Source organism: Chanodichthys erythropterus, chromosome 13 (assembly GCF_024489055.1).
Source record: "Chanodichthys erythropterus isolate Z2021 chromosome 13, ASM2448905v1, whole genome shotgun sequence".
NCBI classification, from domain to species: domain Eukaryota; kingdom Metazoa; phylum Chordata; class Actinopteri; order Cypriniformes; family Xenocyprididae; genus Chanodichthys; species Chanodichthys erythropterus.
In genome coordinates, this window is record NC_090233.1 from 39,689,672 (window position 1) to 39,713,816 (window position 24,145).

The window sequence follows — 24,145 nt, forward strand, 5'->3', positions numbered from 1 at the left end:
ACATACACTCCCACACACACACTAATTAGGGCCAAAAGAGCTTGAATAAACACAGGGTGCCTAGTGAGTGTCTGAAAGAGATTAACATAGTGGAGTATTCAGGTTATCCCACAATAGGGTCTTTTCTCAGTAGGAAACACTACTCTTCTGCCATTTTGAATGGAAAATGATTGACAAATACACGCTGTGTTGGTGCTGTGCTGCTCAATTAAAGATGCATTTTTTTTATTTTTTTTTATTGGTGTACTAATCCATATGGTAGTCATCTTAGACTTATACTGACACCTAGTGGCGTGGATGCAAAAGCGATATTATGCCATTATTGAAATCTTTTAGATACAGTCAGCCATGATTAATTTATCCTGTAAGCAAAAGTGTCCAGTAATCGTAAGGTTACAGAAACAAAGTTAGTAATATTCAGCTGGTCATGTGATTTCAATATGGCCGCCCACAATACAACATTTGTTAGGCTAATGATGACTGAAGTCTTCATCTCATGTATTTCATGTAAAATTATTTTAATATTTCTTTTAAAAAGTATACCTCATAAGCAAAGTACTAATTTTCTTTCCACGCTTTTATGAAGGATGAGTTTTTGCATTATTTATCTATTTCATTTTAGCTGCCAGCGGTCTAAAACTGCTCGTCTTTATGCTTTCTCTCTTTCTACTCCGATTTGATAATTACATAAATCTAATTAGTGGGAGATTAGATTGTGTGCTGCAGAACAATTGAGCTCATATCTAGATTCAATTACTGAGCAGTGTGTGCATTTAATTATTTCATTACTGTTGTGCTGTTGTCCTCCAGATTTCACAGACATTCTACATCACCATCCGGCCGGTGGACGACTCTCTGCCCGTGCTGCAGGTGCCAGGGATGAGGGTGCAAGAGGGAGTGAGGAAGACCATCACTGAGTTTGAGTTGAAGGCTACAGATGCTGACACAGAGGTATCAATGTTTACAGAAGAGTACTGTGCTTTCAATTATGCTGTGGTTGTTCTTTATTTTATCCTTATAAAGTGTAAAAAACAAGGGTAAAACTTTAAAATAAGATTTTGATCATTTTAATGAATCCTTGCTAACCCCAAACATTTGAACAGTTGAACTCTCTCCTTTCAGTTATTTAGTAAATATAGACAAAATCATGACCAATTATGTCATACCAATGTGGAGAGTGAGCCAGGAGCAGATAAGGAGAAGGAAATGGAAAACCCTGAGTGATTACTGATCACTTTGAGCAATAAATAAATTACTGTGGCCCTGCTCAACTTATCTGTCACATTAAACTCTAGTGCTCATGTACTTCTTAGTGGCAATTTAATTTAATTTTGCACCTGTTTGACAATCTCTCTATCCAATTCTCTGTTAGGAGGACTCTGTTACGTTCACTATCGTTCAGGCTCCTCGTCACGGGACCATCGAGCGCACAAGTAATGGTCAACATTACCGTCAAACCAACACCTTCACTATGGACGACATCTATCAGAACCGCATCAGTTACAACCACGACGGCAGTAATTCCCTCAAAGATCGATTCACCTTCACTGTCGGCGATGGCACCAATATGTTCTTCATCATCGAAGAGGGTGGAAAAGAGGTCGGTAGACTTCCGGTGTTATTAGCGTTTGTCAGTGTTGCCAGTTGTCGTCAGTGTTATATTAATAACTGTATGTAGAGGACAATATTTCTGAAAATATCCTCTCAAATATAGTAAAAATTCATAGAGATCATTTATAGATAGTAATGGGACTCTTTACCCATATTATTTTCAAGAAAAACCCTGGACATTTTTAATGACAGAAAGTCAACTGTTTTAATTTCATCAAGAACTGTTTCTTGAGCACCAAATCAGCATATCAGAATGCTTTCTGAATGATCATGTAACACTGAAGACTGGAACAATGATGCTAAAAATTCAGCTTTACCATCACAGGAATGAATTACATTTTAAAATATATTCAAACAGTTATTTTAAATTGTAATAATATTTCACAATGTTAACATTTTTACTGTATTTTTGGTCAAACAAATGCACCCTTGGTGAGCATAAGAGACTTCTTTTTTGTGTGTGTGTGTGTGTGTATTGCTCATTTCTTTATATTTATAAAGACATGAATATGAATTACCATATGAATCACCTACAGGTATCGAGTCCATTTGTTTAACATAGCCATTAAGGGAACATGTCAGCTCTCACTCTCTCTCCCTCCATCATAATAACTCCATCCATCAGCAGTGGCTTTTTCCTCTTCTAACTGCGTCAGCTGGCTGTCAGCTGTACTGGGAGGTAAATGGTTTCTCGGTGGACACTGAAAAAGGGGCACCTCATCTTGTCATAAGATGACAAAATAGCAGCCCTATGACATTGTTTAATCAGGATGGCCTAGAACACCATTACTCAGCACTTTAGAAAGCTCGACTTCAAGTTACAGTTTAAATAAGTTTGATCTGGGATTGAATGGATATTAAAGTGAGCATTGTTGGTAAATGAGAAGCAATTATTCTTAATGGTAATACATAAAACAGGGTTTGTATCTACCAGAAGGATTTACATTGTGTGTAAATTTAACCCTCAGGATTTTTTCGCGTGTCTGTCAAAAATGATGTTTTTTTTTATTTTAATATTTCAATGAAATTAATGTAATATATTTTAGTCTGATAATGTTTTTTTATTTAATATTTTAGTATTTTTAGGGGATTTTATGGTACTAAATTATATTAACGCTTTAGTTATAATCCATTTATTCACTTTTTCAGCATGGACCTGAAAATGAAATTCCAAGTTAAACTGTAATACATTTTGAATGATTTAGAGCACAGACTTAATTTTGATTTCTTTTCAGAGACAACATTTGGCAATTATTGCTGAAGTGCAAAAAAGTTTTAAAAAGTTTACTTTAAAAAGTTACAGAATTTTATGTTTATTGAAAAATGCACAAAATCACTATTTTCATTTTTTTTTATGAAATATATATTTTTCAAAATCACATTTTACTCTAGAACTTCTTTTTTTTTTTTTAGATTTATGGCTTTGATTTTTATGTTATGATTTTTATTTTTGATTTAGTGTTCCAGATTTGAGCTTGATATCTCAAAAAATTAGCTTTCAGTAAGATTTTATTTGGCCCCAGTACCAAAAGTTTTCACTAGATGAAATTCATCTCCCATTCATTTCCAGTGCGGTCTTTTTTGACCGCGAGGAACATGAGTGTAACCTTTTAGAATCATGTCCATGATTTTCTTTTATGTTCACATGTCAAGTGCCAAAACCAAAACGTTTACCAAGTTTCATACCATTTCAATGAAGTAAAAAAAAAAAAAAAAAAAGACAAGAGCACCAGAGGGCTAAAATAATATCTTTTGTTTCAGGTTGTCACAGCTGCTCCACAAAAGTTTAAAATTGATATTTCACCTGTTGATGATGGGACCCCTCGCATTGTCACCAACCTGGGCTTGCATTGGCTGGAATACATGGAAAATAAGGTCACTTTAATAACAGTTTTGTATGTATAATCACATAAGAGCTCAATTAATTCATGTGATCACTCAATGAGATGTTGATGTCTCAACTAACAGTACACTTCTGCCTCCTACTGGTTTTATATTACATTACTGCTCTATCAAAGTATTGGATAACATTTTGATGTAAAATTCTATTTTAGGCCACCAATTTGATTTCCAAGAAAGAGCTTCTCACTATTGATCCTGACACAGATGATGGACAGCTGACTTATGAAGTCACTACAGAAGCTAAACATGGCTACCTGGAGAGTAAACTCAATCCTGGCAAACCTATCACCTCTTTCACGCAAGGTATCAATGACACCTCCCAAAGCCAAGAGCACACTACAACCCCCCCCCCCCCCCCCCCCCTCCCCAAAAAAACAACGCATAGCTAACACATAGACAGCCTCGTTCTAATCCTCAACAAATTAAATATGCAATTTACCCTGACTAAATTCCACTTAGAACCAACAAATCATCAAACTGCTGCCCACGTCTCCCTAACCACTGTCTTTATGTTTGTTTTTCCTGTTTTGTGCAAAATCAAGTTGAAGCCTTCCACCATATTGTTCAATGACTTGTTTTCAAGAATCAACTCTAAATTAATATGAGAATGAATTTTGGGATAGAAACCACAGTTGGGGAGGAGAATGATCTTGTAATTGACACACCAGGACTGATTCATTTTGTACAAAAAAGTGTGCAGGCTGACAAGCTTCAGTCTTGTAGTGTGCACTTGCTGTTACATACGAAATACGCCTGCATCAAATTCAGTTTTCAGAGCAATTGAAGTGGTAAAATGTAACCTTAATTTATTCTGTCTTGCAGCTGACATAAACCTAGGCCTTATCCGATACGTTCTGAGTGAGGACAGTGTTCAAGAGACCATGGACAACTTTAAGTTCCTTGTGAAGGACAGCAAACCCAACATTGTCAGTGATAATGTGTTCCACATCCAGTGGTCTCTTATCAGCTTTGAGCACAAGAGGTGCGTTTGCCCCATCCAACCGACCTGTTTATTTCATGAATTAATGAAATGAATTCTCAGTAATGTGTTGTCTTCTGTCTTACAGCTACAATGTGAGTGAAAAAGATGGAACCGTGGCGGTCACAGTAAAGAGGACTGGTAATCTGAACCAGTATGCCATTGTGCTGTGTCGTACTGAGCAAGGCACTGCCACCTCCACCTCCAGCATGGGCTCTCGGGCCGGACAACAGGACTATGTTGAGTATGCTGGACAAGTATGTTCTATGTTCTTTATTATTTCAGAGTATTACTAAATAATAATCAAATTCCCTTTTATTTGATAGATGGATTATTAGTCTAGAACATTCAGAAGCTTTTTAATGTTCCTCAGGTTCAGTTTGATGAGAGAGAAGACACCAAGGTGTGCACCATTGTTATCAACGATGACCAGGTCTTTGAGAACATTGAGAGCTTTAATGTGGAGCTGAGTATGCCAGTGTATGCCCTGCTGGGGTCAGTGACCCGAGCTAAAGTCAATATCAATGACACGGAGGATGAACCCACCCTGCAGTTTGATAAGAAGACCTACCACGTCAATGAGAGCACAGGCTTTATCTTTGCTCCTATTGAGAGAAAGGGTCAGTGGAACCAATTCCCATGATATATCGGTGCCATATTGTTAAATGGCTTATTTTAGTGATTTATTTTTTTAGTTTATCTGTATCAGTCAGTATTGCATATATTATACATATATGACAATTTGTGATTTTTATTATTTTTTTAACATTTTCCCCAATTTTCATATTTATATTTATATTTCACTTCATTAAATGAATTAAAAATGAATGTTAATCTTTAAAATAACTAATTATTGATTATACACTGTTAAATGTCATTTTTAGCAAATCTCAAAATAAATATGCATTTTAATAATGTACATTTTAATATTATTATTCCCTAAATCCAATATTATAAATATTATACATTTTAATATTTGGCATTTGTCTACCATTTATTGACCTTAACATGAAAATAAATGGCTTATCAACCAGAATTTATTTATTTAGTATTGGCCATTTTTTTGTTATTAGCTTTAATATTAATTATTAATGATTAAGAATTTTAATATTGTTTTGTTTTTTTTGTTTTTTATTTAACCTGGAGCATTTCTTTATCTATGTACAAATGGCTCAACTAAACTAGTAGTGTGCACCTGCCGGCTGCCATTACACAATAAATACGCTTGCATCAAATTCTGCTCAAATATAATATTTATAATATTGTATCTATTGGATATTTTGACAATTTTGTATGTATTTGTCCACTCAAGTGCAGTAAGACGTAAAAGAGATCTCAATTCCGTATTGCACACTATATGAGAGGCAGCTTTCTGTGTGCAGCAAGCACGTCTTCTTGCACTTGAATGTTTTAAAATCAATTTAAAATGTACACAAAGGAATCATTAAGAGGAATCGAAATTTAAATATTTTAACTAGTATCCAATTCCTGACCTTGAGTATCAGATTCCAGAATTGGAATCTATTTTCAATTCCAACCCTATTGTAAACACTACTGCAAATAATAGTGTATTGATGGAAGACTAAAAATAAGAAATTATCACCATCTTTTTAAAGTGGTCATCTTCATCATCATGGGTTATCTGTTGTCTTCGATCAGGTGACACCAGCAGTACAGTTTCAGCCCTCTGCTACACTGTGCCTAAGTCAGCCCGGGGCAGCAGCCTTCATGCTCTCGAGTCCGGCTCTGACTATAAGACCCGTGGCATGAGCAGCGACAACAGAGTCATCTTTGGCCCAGGTGTGAGCATGTCCACCTGTGACGTAAAGCTGATTGATGACAGTGAGTATGAACTCTCTGAGGAGTTTCAGCTGGTGCTGTCAGATGCCTCAGATAATGCTCGGATGGGCGATGTCACCGTGGCTAAGGTCATCATAGACGGGCCAAATGATGCCTCCACTGTCTTCCTGGGCAACGGGACCTTCACCTTCAGTGAAGATGCAGGTTGGTTGAGATCATCTGTCGTAGGCAGTATCATGGGAGTCAGTTTTGTAAAATGTCCAATACAATACCTATGTAATATTACATAGTCTGAAATATCTTCCCACAGGCACCATTGAAATCCCTGTTCTGCGGCAGGGTAGTGACCTTTCCTCAGTAACCTCTGTGTGGTGTGCCACACGCCCTGCAGAACAAGATTCAGCAACCCCTGGCATTGACTACATCCCGAGTTCCAAAAAGGTGGAGTTTAAACCAGGCAAGACTGAGGAGGTAATAAAACTATACTTTTTTCACATGTATTCTGACATACTGTAAGACGAATGGTATTTACTGGCCTTATTTCAATAAAATCAAGTAAGATTTTTTTTTTTCTTGCATAGACATGCAGTTTGACCATAATGGATGACATCCAGAACCCTACAATTGAAGGGAAAGAGTCCTTCATTGTGTTTCTTAGCTCTCCTAATGGAGCAGTCCTTACTGAACCATATGAAGCCTCTGTCTACATCACGGACACCACCCAAGATAGTGCGTTTACTTGTCCATTACAATGGTTATCACTGTGATTTAGCAACCATGTAACATCATATGCTTTCTTCTTACAGTACCTAGCATGCAGTTTGAGAAGCTGGCATATACTGTAAAGGAAAAAGATGGTGTCTTGCACATCCCCATTTTTAGGACAGGAGATCTGTCCTTTAAGTCTTCTGTCCGGTGTTTCACACGTACAATGTCCGCTATGGTAATGGACGACTTTGAGGAGAGGAGAAATGCAGATGATTCTAGAATCACCTTCCGAAAAGGGGAGAAGGTACGATAAAATGTGTTTTGTCATTAATTCGTGTATAATCACTTCAGCAAGCTTGACTTCAGTTGGTCAACACAAGTGGATCAAAGTTGTTTTATTATATGCTCTTGTTTTCAAATGACCTCTGTATTGAAGTTTAGGGACAATAGTAGACAAAAATTTTCTTGCCTCTGATTGGCAGGTGAAGAACTGTACCGTATTGATTCAAGATGACTCTGTGTTTGAGCCTGAAGAGGAGTTTCAGGTCCACCTTGGAAGCCCACAGGGTGACCACTGGATTGGAGCCATGATAGGAGTCGATGATATTGTGACTGTGAAAATCACAAATGATGAAGATGGTGAGTAGTTAATGTGTTGCTAGCAACAGGGTTCCATTCTCAGGGTATATTTACAATGAATAGCTTGATTGCACTGTAAGCTGCTTTGCATAAATGTATCTGCCAGATGCATAAATGTAAAATATAAAAAAGTTCACATCATGCTTTTTCAGCACCTACAATTGAGTTTGAACAAGCCTCATACCAAGTTCGTGAGCCCCCTGGTCCAGATGGAATTGAGGTTTTGAATATCAAGGTTATTCGTAAAGGAGACCTTGACCGCACCTCCAAGATCCGATGCAGCACAAGGGATGGATCGGCCCAGTCAGGTGTAGACTATAACCCCAAGAGTCGAGTCCTTAAGTTCAGCCCTGGTGAGTCATTGTTTATTTATTTATTTAGCACTTTTCATCCTTTTTTTATTTTAAGGCTATACCTTAATTCTGTTATGTCCTCAGGTGTGGACCACTTCCTGTTTAAGGTAGAGATTCTGTCCAATGAGGACAGAGAGTGGCATGAGTCTTTCTCGTTGGTCCTGGGTCCAGACGATCCTGTTGAAGCTGTGCTTGGAGAGATTACCATGGCAACAGTCACAATCCTAGATCAGGAAGCTGCAGGAAGTCTCATCCTTCCAGCCCCACCCATTGTAAGAGATGTACAGTAGATGGTTGTGGTGCTGATATTTAGTATATCAAATTCTGAATACTTGTCAGTTCAATTAAAATGCTTAATTGAACTGCATCATATTAATTAGTCAAATTAATTACACACTTCCAATTCGATTCTTTTTTAAGAAGCCTCTTACTTCCACCAAGGCTGCATTTATTTAATCAAAAAAATACAGTAAAAAAGTAATATTGCTAAATGTAATTAATTTTTTCCCCAATTAAATATATTTTAAAATGCAATTTATTCCTGTGATGGTAAAGCTGAATTCTCGGCATCATTACTCCAGTCTTCAGTGTCACATGATCCTTCAGACTAATATGCTGATTTGATGCCCAAGAAACATTTCATATTATTGTTGTTGTTGAAAATGGATGTGCTGCTTAATATTTTTATGGAAACTATTATTCAAAAAATTTGTATTTATTTTTATTATTTTTGATTAAATGTAAAAGAAAAGCATTTACTTGAAATAGAAATATTTTGTAACATTGTAAAAACATTTACTGTTACTTCTGGTTAATTTAATGCATGCATCCTTGTAATAAAAAAAAAAAAAAAAAAAAAAAAGATTGAACCTAAACGTTCAATAATTTTTTTCCCTCAAGTTTTTTGAGAAAAGTCAGGAAATGTAAGACATTTGCCTACAATATTGTGAAAGATAAGTAAATCACTGCATACTATAGATGTCACAAAAGTCCCTTTAGAAATCAGTAAATTATTTCAATATCATTGAATATTCATTTTTATTCTATTTAATTGTACTAATTTATTTATTTTTATTTGTCTTGATCCATAAATCTAATATTATACCTGTGAGATCTCAGAAGTCTTGTTAAAGTTCATTTTGTTTCCTCACAGGTGGTGTCTCTGTCAGACTATGACTATGTCCAAGAGGTCACTAAAGAGGGCAGTAAGAAGTCTCCATCTCCTGGATATCCTCTGGTCTGTGTGACTCCCTGCGACCCCCATTACCCCAAATACTCAGTCATGAGAGAGCGCTGTGAGGAGGCAGGCATCAACCAGACCTCTGTCCACTTCAGCTGGGAGGTTGCAACTCCCACTGACTCCAGCGGAGCACGGTCACCCTTTGAGACAGTGACAGATAACACACCTTACACCACAGTCAATCACATGGTTAGTCTGTTATTTTGTTTACAATCGTTTGTCATAGATAGAATATTACAATAGTTTTTAATCTACTATAATTTATTTAATTACCACAATCAGCCATGTGGTTTGTCATAATTAATATGCATATGTTCATATGTAATATGATCTGGAAGATTTTCACTTTTTACAACTTTTTAGTTCCTGGGGTTAAATAAATGTTTTTGCTACACAGGTCCTGGACAGTATCTATTTCAGCAGACGATTCCATGTGCGTTGTGTAGCTCAGGCCAGAGATAAAGCCGGGCATCTGGGAACTCCACTGAGAAGCAACATTGTTACTATTGGCACTGAGGGGTCGATATGCCACACCCCTGTCACCACAGGAACCGCTCGAGGCTTTCAGGCTCAGTCCTTTATAGCCACTCTAAAATATCTGGATGTCAAACACAAAGAGCATCCAAACAGGTCAGGAGAGACTTTTTGTAAGCAAATGATTGAGTACAGACGTAGAAGTCTTTTAACGGGTTAACAGACAGATCCCAGTAGAATTTGAGGAACAGAAATTAAAAACAGTTTTCGATTGAAACCGCAGCTGTTATGTTTGTAGAGCACTACATAATTTTTGCCTCTGGGCAAAGCAAGATCAAAATTAATTTATATGTTTGAAGAAACAGGAAAAAATAAATCTGTTAGACAACTGCAGATCCAAAACAATACATTTCCCAACCTATGTTCAGTACTTTAAAGAAGAAAATAGCACTTTATACAGTGTGTTTCTTTTTCTTCGAACAGGATTCATATCTCAGTGCAGATCCCTCATCAGGATGGAATGCTTCCATTGGTGTCCACCATGCCTCTGCATAACCTACACTTCCTGTTGTCCGAGTCTATTTACCGCCAGCAGCACGTCTGTTCAAACCTGGTCACACTTAAAGACCTACAAGGCATCTCTGGTGAGAGTAACTACATACTACAGGAGATCAGATCAGAACAAAGCAGGCTCAACAGATATAAACCAGTCTTATCCACCTTTTTTTAATGTAAGAACGGATGCAGACATCTTTAACTTGAATGTGCAAGGCTTCCAGTATCTGCTGCTTCCAATTATGTTATGCTGCTTGATGTTGCAAACTGGTATCCCATAAATACCCTGGTTTGTAGTGCAATTAGTTTTACCATTTACTGCACTTTGGTATTCTAGATATTTACTAATGAATCGAAAGTCTTGCACATTCACAGTAAGTAGTTTACCTCTGTGTTAAAATAATGTTAATATTCTACATGAATTAGTTGGCAAAATTGCCTTCTCTTTTTATGTTGAATTATTGGAATAATCTTTACAGAAGAATTCATTAATATGGAATTAAATGTTAAATATAAGGACTTTAGAACATTGCTTATCAGACATTTTGGGAATGCAATTATATTTTTCAACTGTGAAAACACATAATTCTTCCCCAGAAACCGGTTTCTTGGATGACGTGTCGTATGACAGCATATCCCTGGGCCCTGGATATGACCGTCCCTACCAATTCAGCCCCAGTGTTCGAGAACCCAGAACCATCCAGTTATACAAGCATCTAAATCTGAAGAGCTGCATATGGACATTTGATGCGTATTATGACATGACAGAGCTTATCGATGTATGTGGAGGATCAGTAACTGCTGACTTTCAGGTTCGTTTGAACACATGATTTGCATCCCATCACAACTGATGTATAAATATAATCCTGTCTAGTCAAAATCTAATGTGGTAGATTTAGTCCATACAGCAATTCAAATGAGGGTGTGCTTGCATTTTTGCAGGTCAGAGACTCGGCTCAGTCGTTCCTGACGGTGCAGGTGCCGCTCTATGTGTCCTACATCTATGTGACGGCTCCTCGTGGATGGGCCTCTCTGGAGCACCACACAGAGATGGAGTTCTCCTTCTTCTATGACACAGTCTTATGGAGAACAGGTACAGTTAGTTTCATCACAAGACCCAAAGCCAATGGAAAAACTGTGTCTGTGTTGTATAACCTGCTGTCATCACCTCACTGTGTTCATGTTGCAGCTGATTTTGACTGATTGCTTATGAACGTTTCTTTACTCCAGGCATTCAGACAGACAGTGTGCTGTCAGCTAGATTACAAATCATTCGGATCTTCATTAGAGATGACGGACGACTGGTGATTGAGTTCAAAACCCATGCCAAGTTCAGAGGTCTGCGTTTTTAGCTATTTGTTCTCATTTCATTGTATTTGTGAACATAAACTGACCAAATTGTATTTGGACACAATTGCATATTTAAAAATGAATGAATGTCATTGCATTTGAGCAGGGTTTACCAAATGAGGGAACTGCGGGGGGGTTGTTGATGAAAAGTTGATGAAAAGCTAATAAATAATTCAGTCGAATGTAAAATTGAAATAAATAAATGGGGCTTTAAAATACAATTAAAATCATGAAATAGCTTGGTGTGACTATCAAATCAAATGCTGCGATTTATATAAATAAGTATATAGACTGTTGGGCTGTGTGTTTTTGTCAAAGAGTAAGAAGAAAGAGAAGAAAACTGCCTTTAAAAATGTATATTGTAATTGAACCGATGGAAACAGATGTAGATAGATAAACTGTGATAAAATAAACACTTAAATGTATATTTTGGATTTTAAAGTCTCAGGGGGTACTTCAAGTAAATATGTTACGTCTAAGAGGCCATTCACACAGAACCTGTTTTCCATTCCACTGCATTACTTTTCCATTGTTTTTCTAGACTGATGTGTTTTACCATTGCACTCACGTCTTTTGCAGTGTCTTGTGCATGGTGCACCATTCTAAAAAGTTAAAACTAGTTCAGCTTTTAAAAAATGTATCACAAGAGCATGACTTTTTGTGTGTCTGTCTCTGTGTAAACCGGCCCTAAGGGGTTCAGCTGACAAAAAAGTATATTTTATTGCAAAGTTACCCTTGCAATAAAATATACCACATGGTGGTTTGAAGTGCAACATAAGTGTACAAATACTTTTTGGGGCCACTTTAATCCTTCCTTACTGGAATCTTGAGTGAGTGATAAAACTTCCATCTCCCTCTAGGTCAATTTGTCCCTGAACATCACACCCTTCCTGGACAGAAGTCTCATCTGATGGCTCCAGATCACTTGGGAGGCATTGAATTTGACCTGCAGCTGGTGTGGAGCGCACAGTCCTTTGATTCACCCTACCAGCTCTGGAGAGCCACAAGCTCCTACAGCAGGTGAGCGGCGTGAAGTCTAATGCTGTTACGTCAACAAAGCGTATCTATCTTAATTACACTGACCGTGTGCTTGCCGTTGTGCTCTAGGAAAGACTACTCTGGGGAGTACACAGTTTTCCTCATCCCCTGCACAGTACAGCCAACACAGGCATGGGTTGACTCTGGGGATAAGCCTCTTTCCTGCACGGCCCATGCTCCAGAGAAGTATGTTACCATGGAGCTTTTCCATTGATAACTCCTTTAGGACTCTTAAATGACTTTTTGTGTTGGAGATGTTTTTTTTCTGAGAAGAACCAGCAGGGTTGAAAGATATTGTAGTTGTCATCCACTTTTAGTGGTCCCGTTTTACTGGTTTAATCAGACGCAGACTGTTCGTGTGAGTCAACAAGAGTATTCAACAACATGCAAGGGCTTGTAACTCTCTCTTTCAATCGATAGATTCCTGCTGCCCATCGCCTTCCAGCAGACCAACCGCCCTGTTCCTGTAGTATACTCACTGAATACTGAGTTCCAGCTTTGTAATAACGAGAAAGTCTTTCTAATGGATCCTGCTCTCGCGGACATGTCCGTGGCTGAGATGGACTACAAAGGAGCCTTTTCGATGGGTAAAATTTGCAAATGAATGAAAACAGAGGGTTTCTGCCACCTTTATGCTTTCCTTCATTCATTGTTTGATATTACACAGGTCAAACGCTTTATGGTAGAGTACTGTGGAATCCTGAGCAGAACCTTAATTCAGCCTACAAGCTGCAGCTGGAGAAAGTATATTTGTGTACTGGGCGGGATGGCTACGTGCCCTTCTTCGACCCCACAGGCACCCTGTATAACGAAGGCCCTCAGTATGGCTGCATTCAACCGAACAAGCACCTCAAACACAGGTTCCTGCTTCTGGTAGGTGTCTATTGTAACAAGCCCAGACCAGTTTCACCGGTCTAACAAGATTCACTTGGTGTGGTTATGTTTTAACTGAAATACTTCTTTTAGATGGCAATGTTCAAATGGTATTTTAAAAATCAAACTCTTATTGTATAACTTGGAACTAACCCAAACCCAACTAACCCAGATGCCAACCTTATACATGTATAATTTAAATTACTGTATATTATATATTATATTGTGTGTTATATGTTACAGTGGGGAAGATGCTCTCCATGGCTGCTTTTATTTTAAATAAAGAAAAATCTGTAATATTGTGAGATATTATTACATTTTAAAATAACTGTTTTCTTTTTAATATATTTGAAAATGTAATTTATTCCTGTGATGGCAAAGCTAAATTTTCAGCATTAGTCCATTTTACATACATTTACATTTATTCGTTTGGCAGACGCTTTTATCCAAAGCAACTTACAAGTGAGGAATACAAGAAGCGAGTCGTCAAGACGAGGCAAATAGACACAAGAAGTGCTCACAATACAGTTTTAGGCAGTGCTCAGAGTATCATAAGCTACAATAGAGAGGGATTAGAGGAAGTGAAAGGATTGGAATAAGAAGTTTTTTTTTTTTTAAGTGTCACATGATCCTTCAGAAATCTTTCTATTATGCTGATTTGCTGCTTAAGAAACATTTCCTACATGTCCTATTATTATCAATGTTGAAAACAGTTGTGCTGCTTAATATTTTAATATTTAATATTTCTGTGATACATTTTTTTTTTTCAGGATTCTTTGATGAGTAGAAAGTTTGATGAATGGAAAGCATAAGAACAGCATTTATATGAAACAAAAATCTTTTGTAACAATGTAAAAGTCTTTACTGATATTTTCAATCAATTTAATGCATCCTTGTTGAATAAAAGTATAAATTTCTTAAAATTGTACTGACCCCAAACTTTTGAGCAGTGAAGTACATTATTTTATCTTAAAGCTTCCACTCAGAAAAACAATTGGCCAAGACAAACATGGCAACAACATAATAACACAGTTCTGGTTGAGCACTCAGATATATAGCGTTGCCATAGGTGATGGTGAATTTCAGAATGAAGTATTCCAGAGAGCCATGTAATAATTGTAAATAATGTATCACATAGGACCGGAAGCAGCCTGATGTTTGCGACCGCTACTTCCACGATGTTCCCTTTGAGGCCAACTTTGCATCTGATATTCCTGATCTCCAGGCCTTGTCTGCGATGCCAGGTGTAGACGGCTTCACAATGAAGGTTGATGCCCTTTATAAGGTCAGTGGCTGCAAGATTCTCCCAAAAAGTCAAGCTGTTAAACAGACATTTGACACATACTGGAAATCTTGGCAAATGTCAGAGCCAAAGCTATTAATTTGTACCCTTCAGGGAAATGCCTTAATCTGTTTGTTTAGGAAAGGATGCCAGGCTAACAGTCTGCCATGACTATAGGAAACTTGACTAAAGGACAAGAGCTTTTTTATTGCATTTATAAAAAAATCCTATTTGGTGCATTTACTCTTCTTTAGGTTGAGGCTGGGCACCAATGGTACCTCCAGGTCATCTACGTCATTGGACCCGAGTCCATATCTGCTCCCAGAATCCAACGCTCAGTCACCTATGAGCTCAAGCGGAGTCGGCGAGATCTGGTGGACCGTTCAGGTCGCCTAATGCTGGATGAATCCCTGATCTACGACAATGAAGGTGACCAGGTGAAGAATGGCACCAACATGAAGACCTTGAAGCTTGAGGTGGAACCATCAGGCACCTTCAATCCACAAATGGGGGGATCCATTGGGGGTGGCGTGGCAGCCTTCGTCCTACTTTTCTTAGTCCTTCTAGCCTTCTGTCTCATGGTCAGGAAGTGCCGCAGGGTTGTAAAAAAGAGGCCTGAGAAGGTGGTGGAGGATTATCCTCTGAACACGAAGGTGGAGGTGTGCATAGAACGTCTGGAGAAAAACCTCAACAGCAAGCACTGCTCTGTGAGAAACGTCAACGTCCTCAACAAGAACCCCGAGACCTACAAGCTCAATGGGGTCAAGGTCAAACAGGTCAATTTGGAGGTCAAACTCCACAACAACCTGAATGACGGCACTGAAGTCTGACCTTCTAAAGTATTTAATGAGAAAAAAAGATAAATTTTCTATGAATATTTGTAATAATGACATATGATGTTAATGTATTTTTGTATGACCATGAGGAGAAAAGGGAAAGTATGCTTGCCAGCTATGCAGTGTAAATCATTTCACAACTGAGCTACCTCAAACATAATTGAACAACGCATAATGGTGTCATCTTATGTTTCCAATCTCAGTTTCAAATCATTGCTCTGTATGAGGCTCATACAGTGGCTCAGTGGTAGCTCAGCCACTTTGTTTAAATGAATGGAGAGTTTGTATCGCTGCACCTGCTATTTTATCATATCTGTAAAAACACATGAAAGTATTAAAGGAAGGATGAGTGCCAATGCTTTGGACCGGGTGAGTGATGTAAATACGTTTATTAAGTGCAATTATTGGATGACATGGTCGTCCCTGTATTTTGATCTGGTTTTGATGCTCTGCCTCATTGTGTAATTTACTTTTGGCCTGATCACCGGTGTGCCATGCTGATATTTGTCAAGTGCGATTTATTTAATTCCAAATCTGAATAGACTGCCCAAAGTGATGCTTTGTTAGTTTTCTGTAAACGTTCGGTACTACTTGCAGACAAGAAACCAAGTGTTTCGATTATCTGTATGACTATATAGATCATAGATTTGATAACCACTATTGATTTGCTATCAGTCTGCTGACTCCATTAAAATGCTGTAGCATCTATTATTTTATAACACTGGACAACAAAATGTATTTTTGTTTTATATGACTGCTGTCTGTACTGATATAACCAAACACTACCAAAAATCCTCACTTTTTTTTTTTTAAGATTATTCACCTCATGTTATCTGGGATTATTTAGTCTTGTATTAATGTCACATCATGTATTAAGTAAGGCACATGTATTTGATTTTATTCACTGTATAGTTTGTACAAAAAAATTGTAATTTTGTATTAAGTCATCTGACATCACATGGTGCTAATTTGATCAATAATATCTTTAAAGCACTGGGTATAGTGCGGGAAATGCTATGATTATTATTTCATGGTGAGTTTTCTCTCTCTCTCTCTCTCTCTCTCTCTCTCTCTCTCTCTCTCTCTCTCTTTCTCTCTCTGTTTCTTCCCCTGTATTTGTGGTTTTGTTAAGTTTTGTCCATTACTAAGTGTCTAAGTGAGTGCCTATCAGACAAAGGAACATTTTGGAGATATTAGTTTTTTGGTGCTATCATTTATGGTGAAAACATGATGCCTGTACTTGTGCCTTTTTAGCTATAAAATAAATGAATAAACCTATTCCTAAAGTGTGTTACACTTTTCATCATATCATTTATCACATATTATTGTATTATAATATATATATATATATATATATATATATATATATATATATATATATATATATATATATATATATATATATATATAATAAACAAAAAAATTATCCAGTGTGAGACAACTTCACCTCAATTGTGATTTTTATGCATTATAGGAATAGTCATTTTAGTGGTGATTTTAAATGTTACAATTTTTTTTTTTTTTTTTGCCTTGTGAATTATGTGTATGTGACAGCAGCATGTTACTCACGAAGGGAGAGGCTCAGTAAGAATGCATATCTTTGGAGATCATGGCATCATGTCTCTCACGCCCTTAGAAAACAGGTGAGATCAGAAGAAGTTAAACCAGACGGAGGGACACGTTGTTTATTACTTTGTATTACGAAGGTAAGAGCAAAGACGATTTCTAAGTATACAAAAACTGTAGGTTGCACTAATAATAAATGTTGGTTTAATTAAGACAACACGTTCTTTGGATATGCAACCCATTTGCCACACGATTTCAAAAGAAAAGTTCTTTAAAGTAATCGCTGCCGTCAGTCAGGATTCAGTCATAATATGACAGCCTTTGTCAAAACTTGTTTGTTGCTGAGTTTTTAAAATCTAATTCAGTCGTCACCTTTACTTTTTTTTTTTTTTTTTTTTTTTTTTTTTTTTTGTTAAAAAGAAAGCGAAAGAGAGAAAAGCAAATGTGAATGAAATGGAAACTTCTAAATGCGTATTACATGACTGTGTGTATCTGGACATGCTAATCCATGAAAAGAATCAAATTTGAATTATGAAAATGTTTTTTTAATAGAATCTTCCCAATCAAAAATGGCAGACTTATGGGTAAGTACAGTAGCCTATACTTTTTCAGCATATAATTTTGCTGAATCCAAATTAGTTGAGATTTAATTTCTTGTATTGCAGGATGACTTGGAGAGTTTTGCGAATGCTTCCCCTTCTTTCACCGCAGTGGTAAATAAACTTGTTTTAGAGCTTCTTGGTTGTATGTATCATTTCATATGGAATTCATTTAGCTATGTTTTACCAGTGCTAGTTGTCACAAAATATTTATCAGGGCAGGTTTGTATTTTAAAGGAGCTTTATGTAGGATTGTGACCTAAACTGGTACTGCAATCACTATAAAAATACTGTAGAGCGGTGTATCCCCTCCCCCTACCCCCTGACTCGAGGTTGCCAGATGAGCTGCAGGATTCAGCAGAAACGTAGGCTGCTTCAATGAGCTTCCAATGGCAAGTGACGAACAGATGTACACAGTAATTTTTTTTCAGTTAAATCTGTTTATGCTTCATGAGAGATATTTTGATAAGTAATTATGTATTTAAAAAAATATTTAAATATAATCAAATAAAAATTTAAATATAATCGTAAAGATGTATGCTCGTACGTGACAGACAGAACGGTAACTGTTAGTCTAACTTGTAACGTTATGTATCTGTCATTAATGTAAGTACAAGCACAAGCCTATGTCACTATGTGTAACCAATATAAAAGATACAGCTATTCATTTAGCTGATGCTATAAGTGAAAGTGGCCAGCTGTATTTTTTTACTTACCCTTCAGCACACGTCCATAACGCTAAAATATGTGATGTGAAAGATTACATGACATTCTATTATTTTTTTGCTGTAGAACTTGCATGAAAAACAAGTAGGCTACAAAACGTTCCAAATGGCCCACCTTTTTCACATCATAGGCTACACTGTGCTTTTCATTAGTGTTATGGACATTAGAAAAAGTTATTTTTCCTTGGAATTGCACCTACTGTAGTGCTTCCAAACCATCACTAACATAGTACATATAATGTTTTGAACATATAAATACAATTACAATTAAAAAAAAAATCTGAGGAAAAAAAAGGATAATAGTAAAACAAAAATAAACAACAAAATAAAAATTCCTTATTTGTCAATACGAAAAAAAAAAAATTCGATTTACAAGTTTTTGTCATAAGTAGGCTAACAAATAACCAAAACATTTGCCACAGCAATTATAACGCGGGACAAATTCAATATCACCAATGGCTATCACAGGGTTGTTTTCAGTTCCATCAGAAAATATTGTTAGAGTAACTAAATTACATTAGCAATGGTCATACAGGTCAACTTGCAGCATGTGTAACTTAGTCCACGATATACGTGAAGAACAAATGACAAATCATTTTTACTGAGGTAACATTAGGCTACTGTCTCAATTACATTTCAAATTGCCATAATGGGCGTGCTACTGTTGTTTTCCTCAGCGTCTCAGCATAATGACAGAGCATACGTCCATGTGAGCTAACGTTATGTTACTTTGCACAAACATGCATAACTTTGTTCGACTGTCATTAATATATGAAATGTCCATTGACATCAAGTACAAGTTAGCCAAGCATAGATGAATCTTACCTGTCCAGGAGAAATTTAGCAACGTTGGCGTCTGTGTTCAAATTCTTCTCCGTTTTCAGCCGTCTCCATCTTTCAAAAGCATCTCCAATACAAATTCTGGTTTTATTTCGGACTTTGTCACGACGAATTTCTGAATTATAACGAGGTCTTTCTGATTTAGTAACATTAGACATTTTTATCCGACTGGAGTTAGGGTAGGTTACAGCAAAGCTGGCAACACGGATCCCGAAACACTAGAGGTGGGCAGATCGATACTAATATCGATAATATCGATACCAACGTTGGTATCGGTATTGATCGATACCAACGTGAAAATATCGATCCTTAAGTTTCAGTTTCTCTCGTTATGCGACCTGGCCGTGTTTGTCAAAATGCTGCTGCTGTCACAGAGCAGAGCAAGCTCTCAAGAGTGCTGCTCGTGCTCGACACTGCTTCCCCTCACCACTAGCGCTACCACCAGCAGTCAGGCGCGCATTTCTAACAGCAGTTACAACGCAGGCAACGCAAATGCCAGCTGAGAGGATTTTTTCAAAGGCAGGACAGTTAATTAGTCACAGGCGATCTGCAATAAAGGCAAAAAATGTGAACATGATTCTGTTCCTGAACAAAAACCTCTAACCAAAACCTCTTTTCTGCACAGGGGAACAGGGACCACAGGGCATTCTGGGAGTATTTCTTTCAACTGAAGGCTTTGGGTGTTGCTTAATTTTTACATTTTATATTTTGTATTTACAGTAATTGGTTTTTATTTATGATTATTTTATTTTTTTTAAACCCTGAAAAGAAGTGCACTAAAGAGGAGAAACGTTATTTTGTACTCATTATATCGTATTACAAGGAGAATTTGTTTTACATTTTTTATATTTATTGTGAAGTAAAACTTTGTGACTTTGTTTATTTAAGAAAAAAATCCTGAAAAGAAGTGCACTAAAGAGGAGAAACATTTTTTGTTAACATGCTACTTGAAAAGAGAATTTGTTTTTACATTTTTTATATTTGTGAACTAATCATTTTGTAACTTTGTTTATTTAAATAAAACAGAAGTAACCAAAAGTTGTTTCTGAACAAAAGCTTTTGTAGTACTGATTAATAACCCAAAATGCAAATCACAAAAACAAATTAAAAGTCATGAAAATTCATTTAGATTTAGGTTGAAGACGCATCCACCTTAATTATTAAAAAGTATCGGTATTGGTATCGGTATCGGCGATACTGGCCCTGTATTTACTTGGTATCGGATCGATACCAAATCTAGCGGTATCGCACACCTCTACGAAACACTACTGACTTCGTGATTGGTAGATAGGTGGAGGGAGGCGCGTCAGGCCAAAACACAAAATGACAACATCAACATCAGTTGAGGGCTGCAAGTCCACTTTTTAAATGACAATATCCTGGCCAAACTACTTTTGTCAGTGATATAAGTATTTGAAATGAACATGATTTCTTAATGTCTAGTGACACATCAGGGCCATTTTATGATTAATTGAAATAGATTTCTTACATACAGCTCCTTTAAAGGCAATTTATTAATACAAACAATTAAAAATGTACCTATAAGAGGACTTTTGAGCCAAAACAGTTACTAAGATGTAGAATTTGTTACAACTTACAGATGTGACAACTATAGCCTTGAGTACCCAGAAGCATTTAGATTTTTGTTTTCTCCTTCTTCAGCCAGGGGAGAGGGGTACCATTAAAGCCAAAGCTAACTTCAACGTCAGTGAAGATGTTGCAGCTCTTCGTAAAGCAATTGAAGGCTTAGGTACATAATGTACATAGTACAGTATATTCTACATAATAAACAACTGTTCACTAACAGAAATTCTTTTCAGTATATTTTTAAAAACATATTCTATTTTAATTTTGAATTGCTTGTCAAACACAAGTTAATACCCCCCCCCCCCCCCCCCCCATTTTTTTTTACTTTTAATGTAATAGAAAACATCACCAATTTTACTTACCAGGTACAACTGAGAAGACGTTGATAGAAATACTGACCCAGAGGAGCAGCAGTCAAAAGCAGGCTATTTCAAAGGCATACCAAGAAACCACAAAGAGGGTAAATCTGTGTCCTTTTGCTCATACGTGTGTTTTTGTGTGCACATGAAAGTCTTGCAAGTCTTGTAAATCTTGAAAAAATTTGTTTGTCTAGATTCTTGTTAATGACTTGAAAGGCGACACTCATGGCAAGTTAGAAGAAGTGCTTGTTGCGCTCGCAAGACCTCCTGCAGTCAATGATGCTAAATGGATAATCGAAGGAATCAAAGTAAATTATATTTCCTAATTTTCCTTTGTGAATATTTATTATTTATTTTCTCCCTGTACAGTGTTTTATGGCAAACTTCAGCTGTTTACGTGAATGTAATGTTTGTGGATATTTTTCATTGTTTTCCTAATACATTCATGAATTGTTTTCCAGGGGGCTGGAACGGACAACAGTATCCTGATAGAAATTCTTTCCTCACGGACAAATAAACAAATCAAGGAGCTGTCTGCAGCATATTCTGAGGGTGAGATGAGGAATCCATTGTAGTAACAAAATATGTAAGTTACAAAAAGTTGACATAATTGCTTCACTTCACGTTAGAAACAAAGAAAACGCTGATACAGAACCTAAAGACCGAAGTTTCGGGAGATTATGGCAAAGCCATCCTTTTGCTTGCCGAGGTGATTAAATACACATGTAGCAGTTTATTCTAATGAATGCAGTTGATACTCTGGAAATTAAAGATATTTAATTTGTCTGTTATTTGTAAGGGAGCGAGGGACGAGAGCACCAATGTGAATGCAAACCAGGCTAAAGAGGATGCAAAGGTACAAAAATCTCAGAAAAAGTTCCACTTTTATATAATTATTCCCACCATGATGGACAGCTGTTGAAAATAATGTTTTCTATGATTAGATGTATCTACATGTTCTCTGTTTCCTCCATAGGCCCTCTATAATGCGGGCGAGAAAAAAATGGGAACTGATGAGTCCAAGTTCATTGAGATCCTCTGTAAAAGGAGCTTCCCTCACCTGAGACAAAGTAATCAACATAATCATCCTTATAAGCAAGCGTTTCATATAGGAACTAAAATTGCAGGTGTTTTTTAAATAACTTGACATGTCCTGTTGCAGCAATATTGGAATATAAAAACATCAGTGGCAAGACTTTGCAGAAGAGCATCGAGAAGGAAATGTCTGGAAACCTGGAGAAGCTGCTGGTTGCTATTGGTATTTTTCTAATTTTAATGCAAATGCACAATAAGTATATATATATATATATGTGTGTGTGTGTGTGTGTTATATTCTATATTTTCAAATACACTTATTTCTTATAGTAAAGTGTGCAGTGAGTACTCCTGCATACTTTGCTGAAAAACTCTACAAAAGCATGAAGGTACTGCAAAAAACACATTCATTTCAATCACTGTGTTTGTTCGACACGGATGTTTATATTAAAAATAGGACAATGTTTTATACTATTTGTGAACATGCAGGGAGCAGGTACAGATGAAACCACTTTGACCAGAGTAATGGTCAGCCGTGGAGAGATCGACATGCTGGACATCAGAGCTGAATACAAGAAGCTCTATCAGTCTTCACTCTACAAGGAAATAAATGTAAGATGATATAAATACTTCAGCACAAGTTCAGGTCATCTGCCATCTTTCTTTGAATTATGCTTTAGCCCAGTATAACCTGACTTCCTGATCCTCAGGTTTATTTGTTTAATCTTGCTCTCAAGAGATCCTAAAATTCATTAATGATATATTGTAAGATTTGAACAATCTGACAATGACCAAAATACTCTTTACTCATCTGTGTCACCGATGTCCTCTTTTCTGTGATTCTATATTTCATGCAAATGAAAGTTATTGGTGATGACTGAGAGTTTCACTTGTTCTTGTATCTGATGTTTTGGTACAGTCTGTCCTGATTGTCTTAGTGATTGTGACCGTGGGTGACTTTGCTCTCCTTCATTTCAGTCTGATGTGTCTGGCAGCTACGGTGAATGCCTGAAGATGATTTGTGGAGGAGAAGACTAACCTGTTTACAAAACCTGATTACAAGTTCTCAGGATGCTTTATAAAATAGTTTAATGAGGGAAATATATCATTTATATCATAATATATCATTTCATCATGTATAGTTTAGTGCAGCTAAAGGTTACAGAGTGACATTCATATTGATTTAAGATTCATATTTAAAACATACCTTTTGTTTTTGTCTCGGTCAAAACTGTTAAGACTTTTTGGTGGTGAATGGCCCCTCAAAACATCAGGCACGACTTTCATACTTACTAGAAATTATGATTTAGAATAAACACTAATAAAATGTTGCTGATAAATCATGAATATTATAATTATAAATTAAAATGTTATGTTTATTGTATGCATTTTTTAATTCTTTTGTTCTACATAAAGTAATATTACATAATATGTCCTTCATTCATTATGTGAATCAGCAGAGTGAATTAACATACTGGATTATAAGATTGAAATGCTGGAGAATCTATTATTTTACAACACAACAAAATTGTTTGTTTGCTTTAAATGAGTTTCATGTTTGTTTGTTTGTTTTTTATATATATACTGTGTCTAAGTGAGTGCCTAACCAGAGAAAGTTTATCAGATGTCAGTTTTTGGTGCTATCATATGAGTGAAATAATCAACATGATGCCTGTTTGTGCCTTTTTGGCAATAAAATAAATTAATAAACCCATTCCTAATGCATTTTGTTTTATTATTATTATTAAAAAGGAGACCTGAGTTTGTGCAGTGTCAGAAATCTTGGCCCCACAT

The 24,145-nt window shown here is 36.6% G+C and overlaps 2 protein-coding genes across 2 annotated transcripts in view; both read left to right on the forward strand.

Moving 5' to 3' along the window:
- fras1 (Fraser extracellular matrix complex subunit 1) overlaps positions 1-16,873 on the forward strand; it is a 127,940-nt gene extending 111,067 nt beyond the window's left edge. Inside the window, exons 49-74 of the mRNA XM_067406034.1 lie at positions 811-951; positions 1,373-1,600; positions 3,373-3,486; positions 3,666-3,816; positions 4,336-4,495; positions 4,581-4,749; positions 4,866-5,112; positions 6,152-6,496; positions 6,603-6,763; positions 6,874-7,021; positions 7,099-7,304; positions 7,483-7,639; positions 7,792-7,992; positions 8,077-8,264; positions 9,146-9,421; positions 9,630-9,862; positions 10,190-10,350; positions 10,859-11,073; positions 11,204-11,354; positions 11,492-11,599; positions 12,472-12,631; positions 12,719-12,835; positions 13,070-13,236; positions 13,317-13,522; positions 14,661-14,807; positions 15,059-16,873. Of these exons, the coding sequence (XP_067262135.1) occupies positions 811-951; positions 1,373-1,600; positions 3,373-3,486; positions 3,666-3,816; positions 4,336-4,495; positions 4,581-4,749; positions 4,866-5,112; positions 6,152-6,496; positions 6,603-6,763; positions 6,874-7,021; positions 7,099-7,304; positions 7,483-7,639; positions 7,792-7,992; positions 8,077-8,264; positions 9,146-9,421; positions 9,630-9,862; positions 10,190-10,350; positions 10,859-11,073; positions 11,204-11,354; positions 11,492-11,599; positions 12,472-12,631; positions 12,719-12,835; positions 13,070-13,236; positions 13,317-13,522; positions 14,661-14,807; positions 15,059-15,634 (5,133 nt within the window). The 3' untranslated portion in view covers positions 15,635-16,873. The remainder of the gene's footprint in view (positions 1-810; positions 952-1,372; positions 1,601-3,372; positions 3,487-3,665; positions 3,817-4,335; positions 4,496-4,580; positions 4,750-4,865; positions 5,113-6,151; positions 6,497-6,602; positions 6,764-6,873; positions 7,022-7,098; positions 7,305-7,482; positions 7,640-7,791; positions 7,993-8,076; positions 8,265-9,145; positions 9,422-9,629; positions 9,863-10,189; positions 10,351-10,858; positions 11,074-11,203; positions 11,355-11,491; positions 11,600-12,471; positions 12,632-12,718; positions 12,836-13,069; positions 13,237-13,316; positions 13,523-14,660; positions 14,808-15,058) is intronic.
- Positions 16,874-17,218: 345 nt separating this feature from the next.
- On the forward strand, positions 17,219-24,057 carry LOC137034104 (annexin A3-like). The gene is made up of 14 exons (XM_067406725.1): positions 17,219-17,346; positions 17,759-17,790; positions 17,872-17,919; positions 21,033-21,120; positions 21,323-21,417; positions 21,511-21,624; positions 21,778-21,868; positions 21,946-22,025; positions 22,116-22,172; positions 22,293-22,386; positions 22,479-22,574; positions 22,682-22,740; positions 22,841-22,963; positions 23,330-24,057. Exons 2-14 carry the CDS (start codon positions 17,776-17,778, stop codon positions 23,387-23,389), a joined length of 1,020 nt encoding a protein of 339 aa, XP_067262826.1. The 5' UTR covers positions 17,219-17,346; positions 17,759-17,775; the 3' UTR covers positions 23,390-24,057.
- The last annotated feature ends 88 nt before the right edge of the window (positions 24,058-24,145 follow it).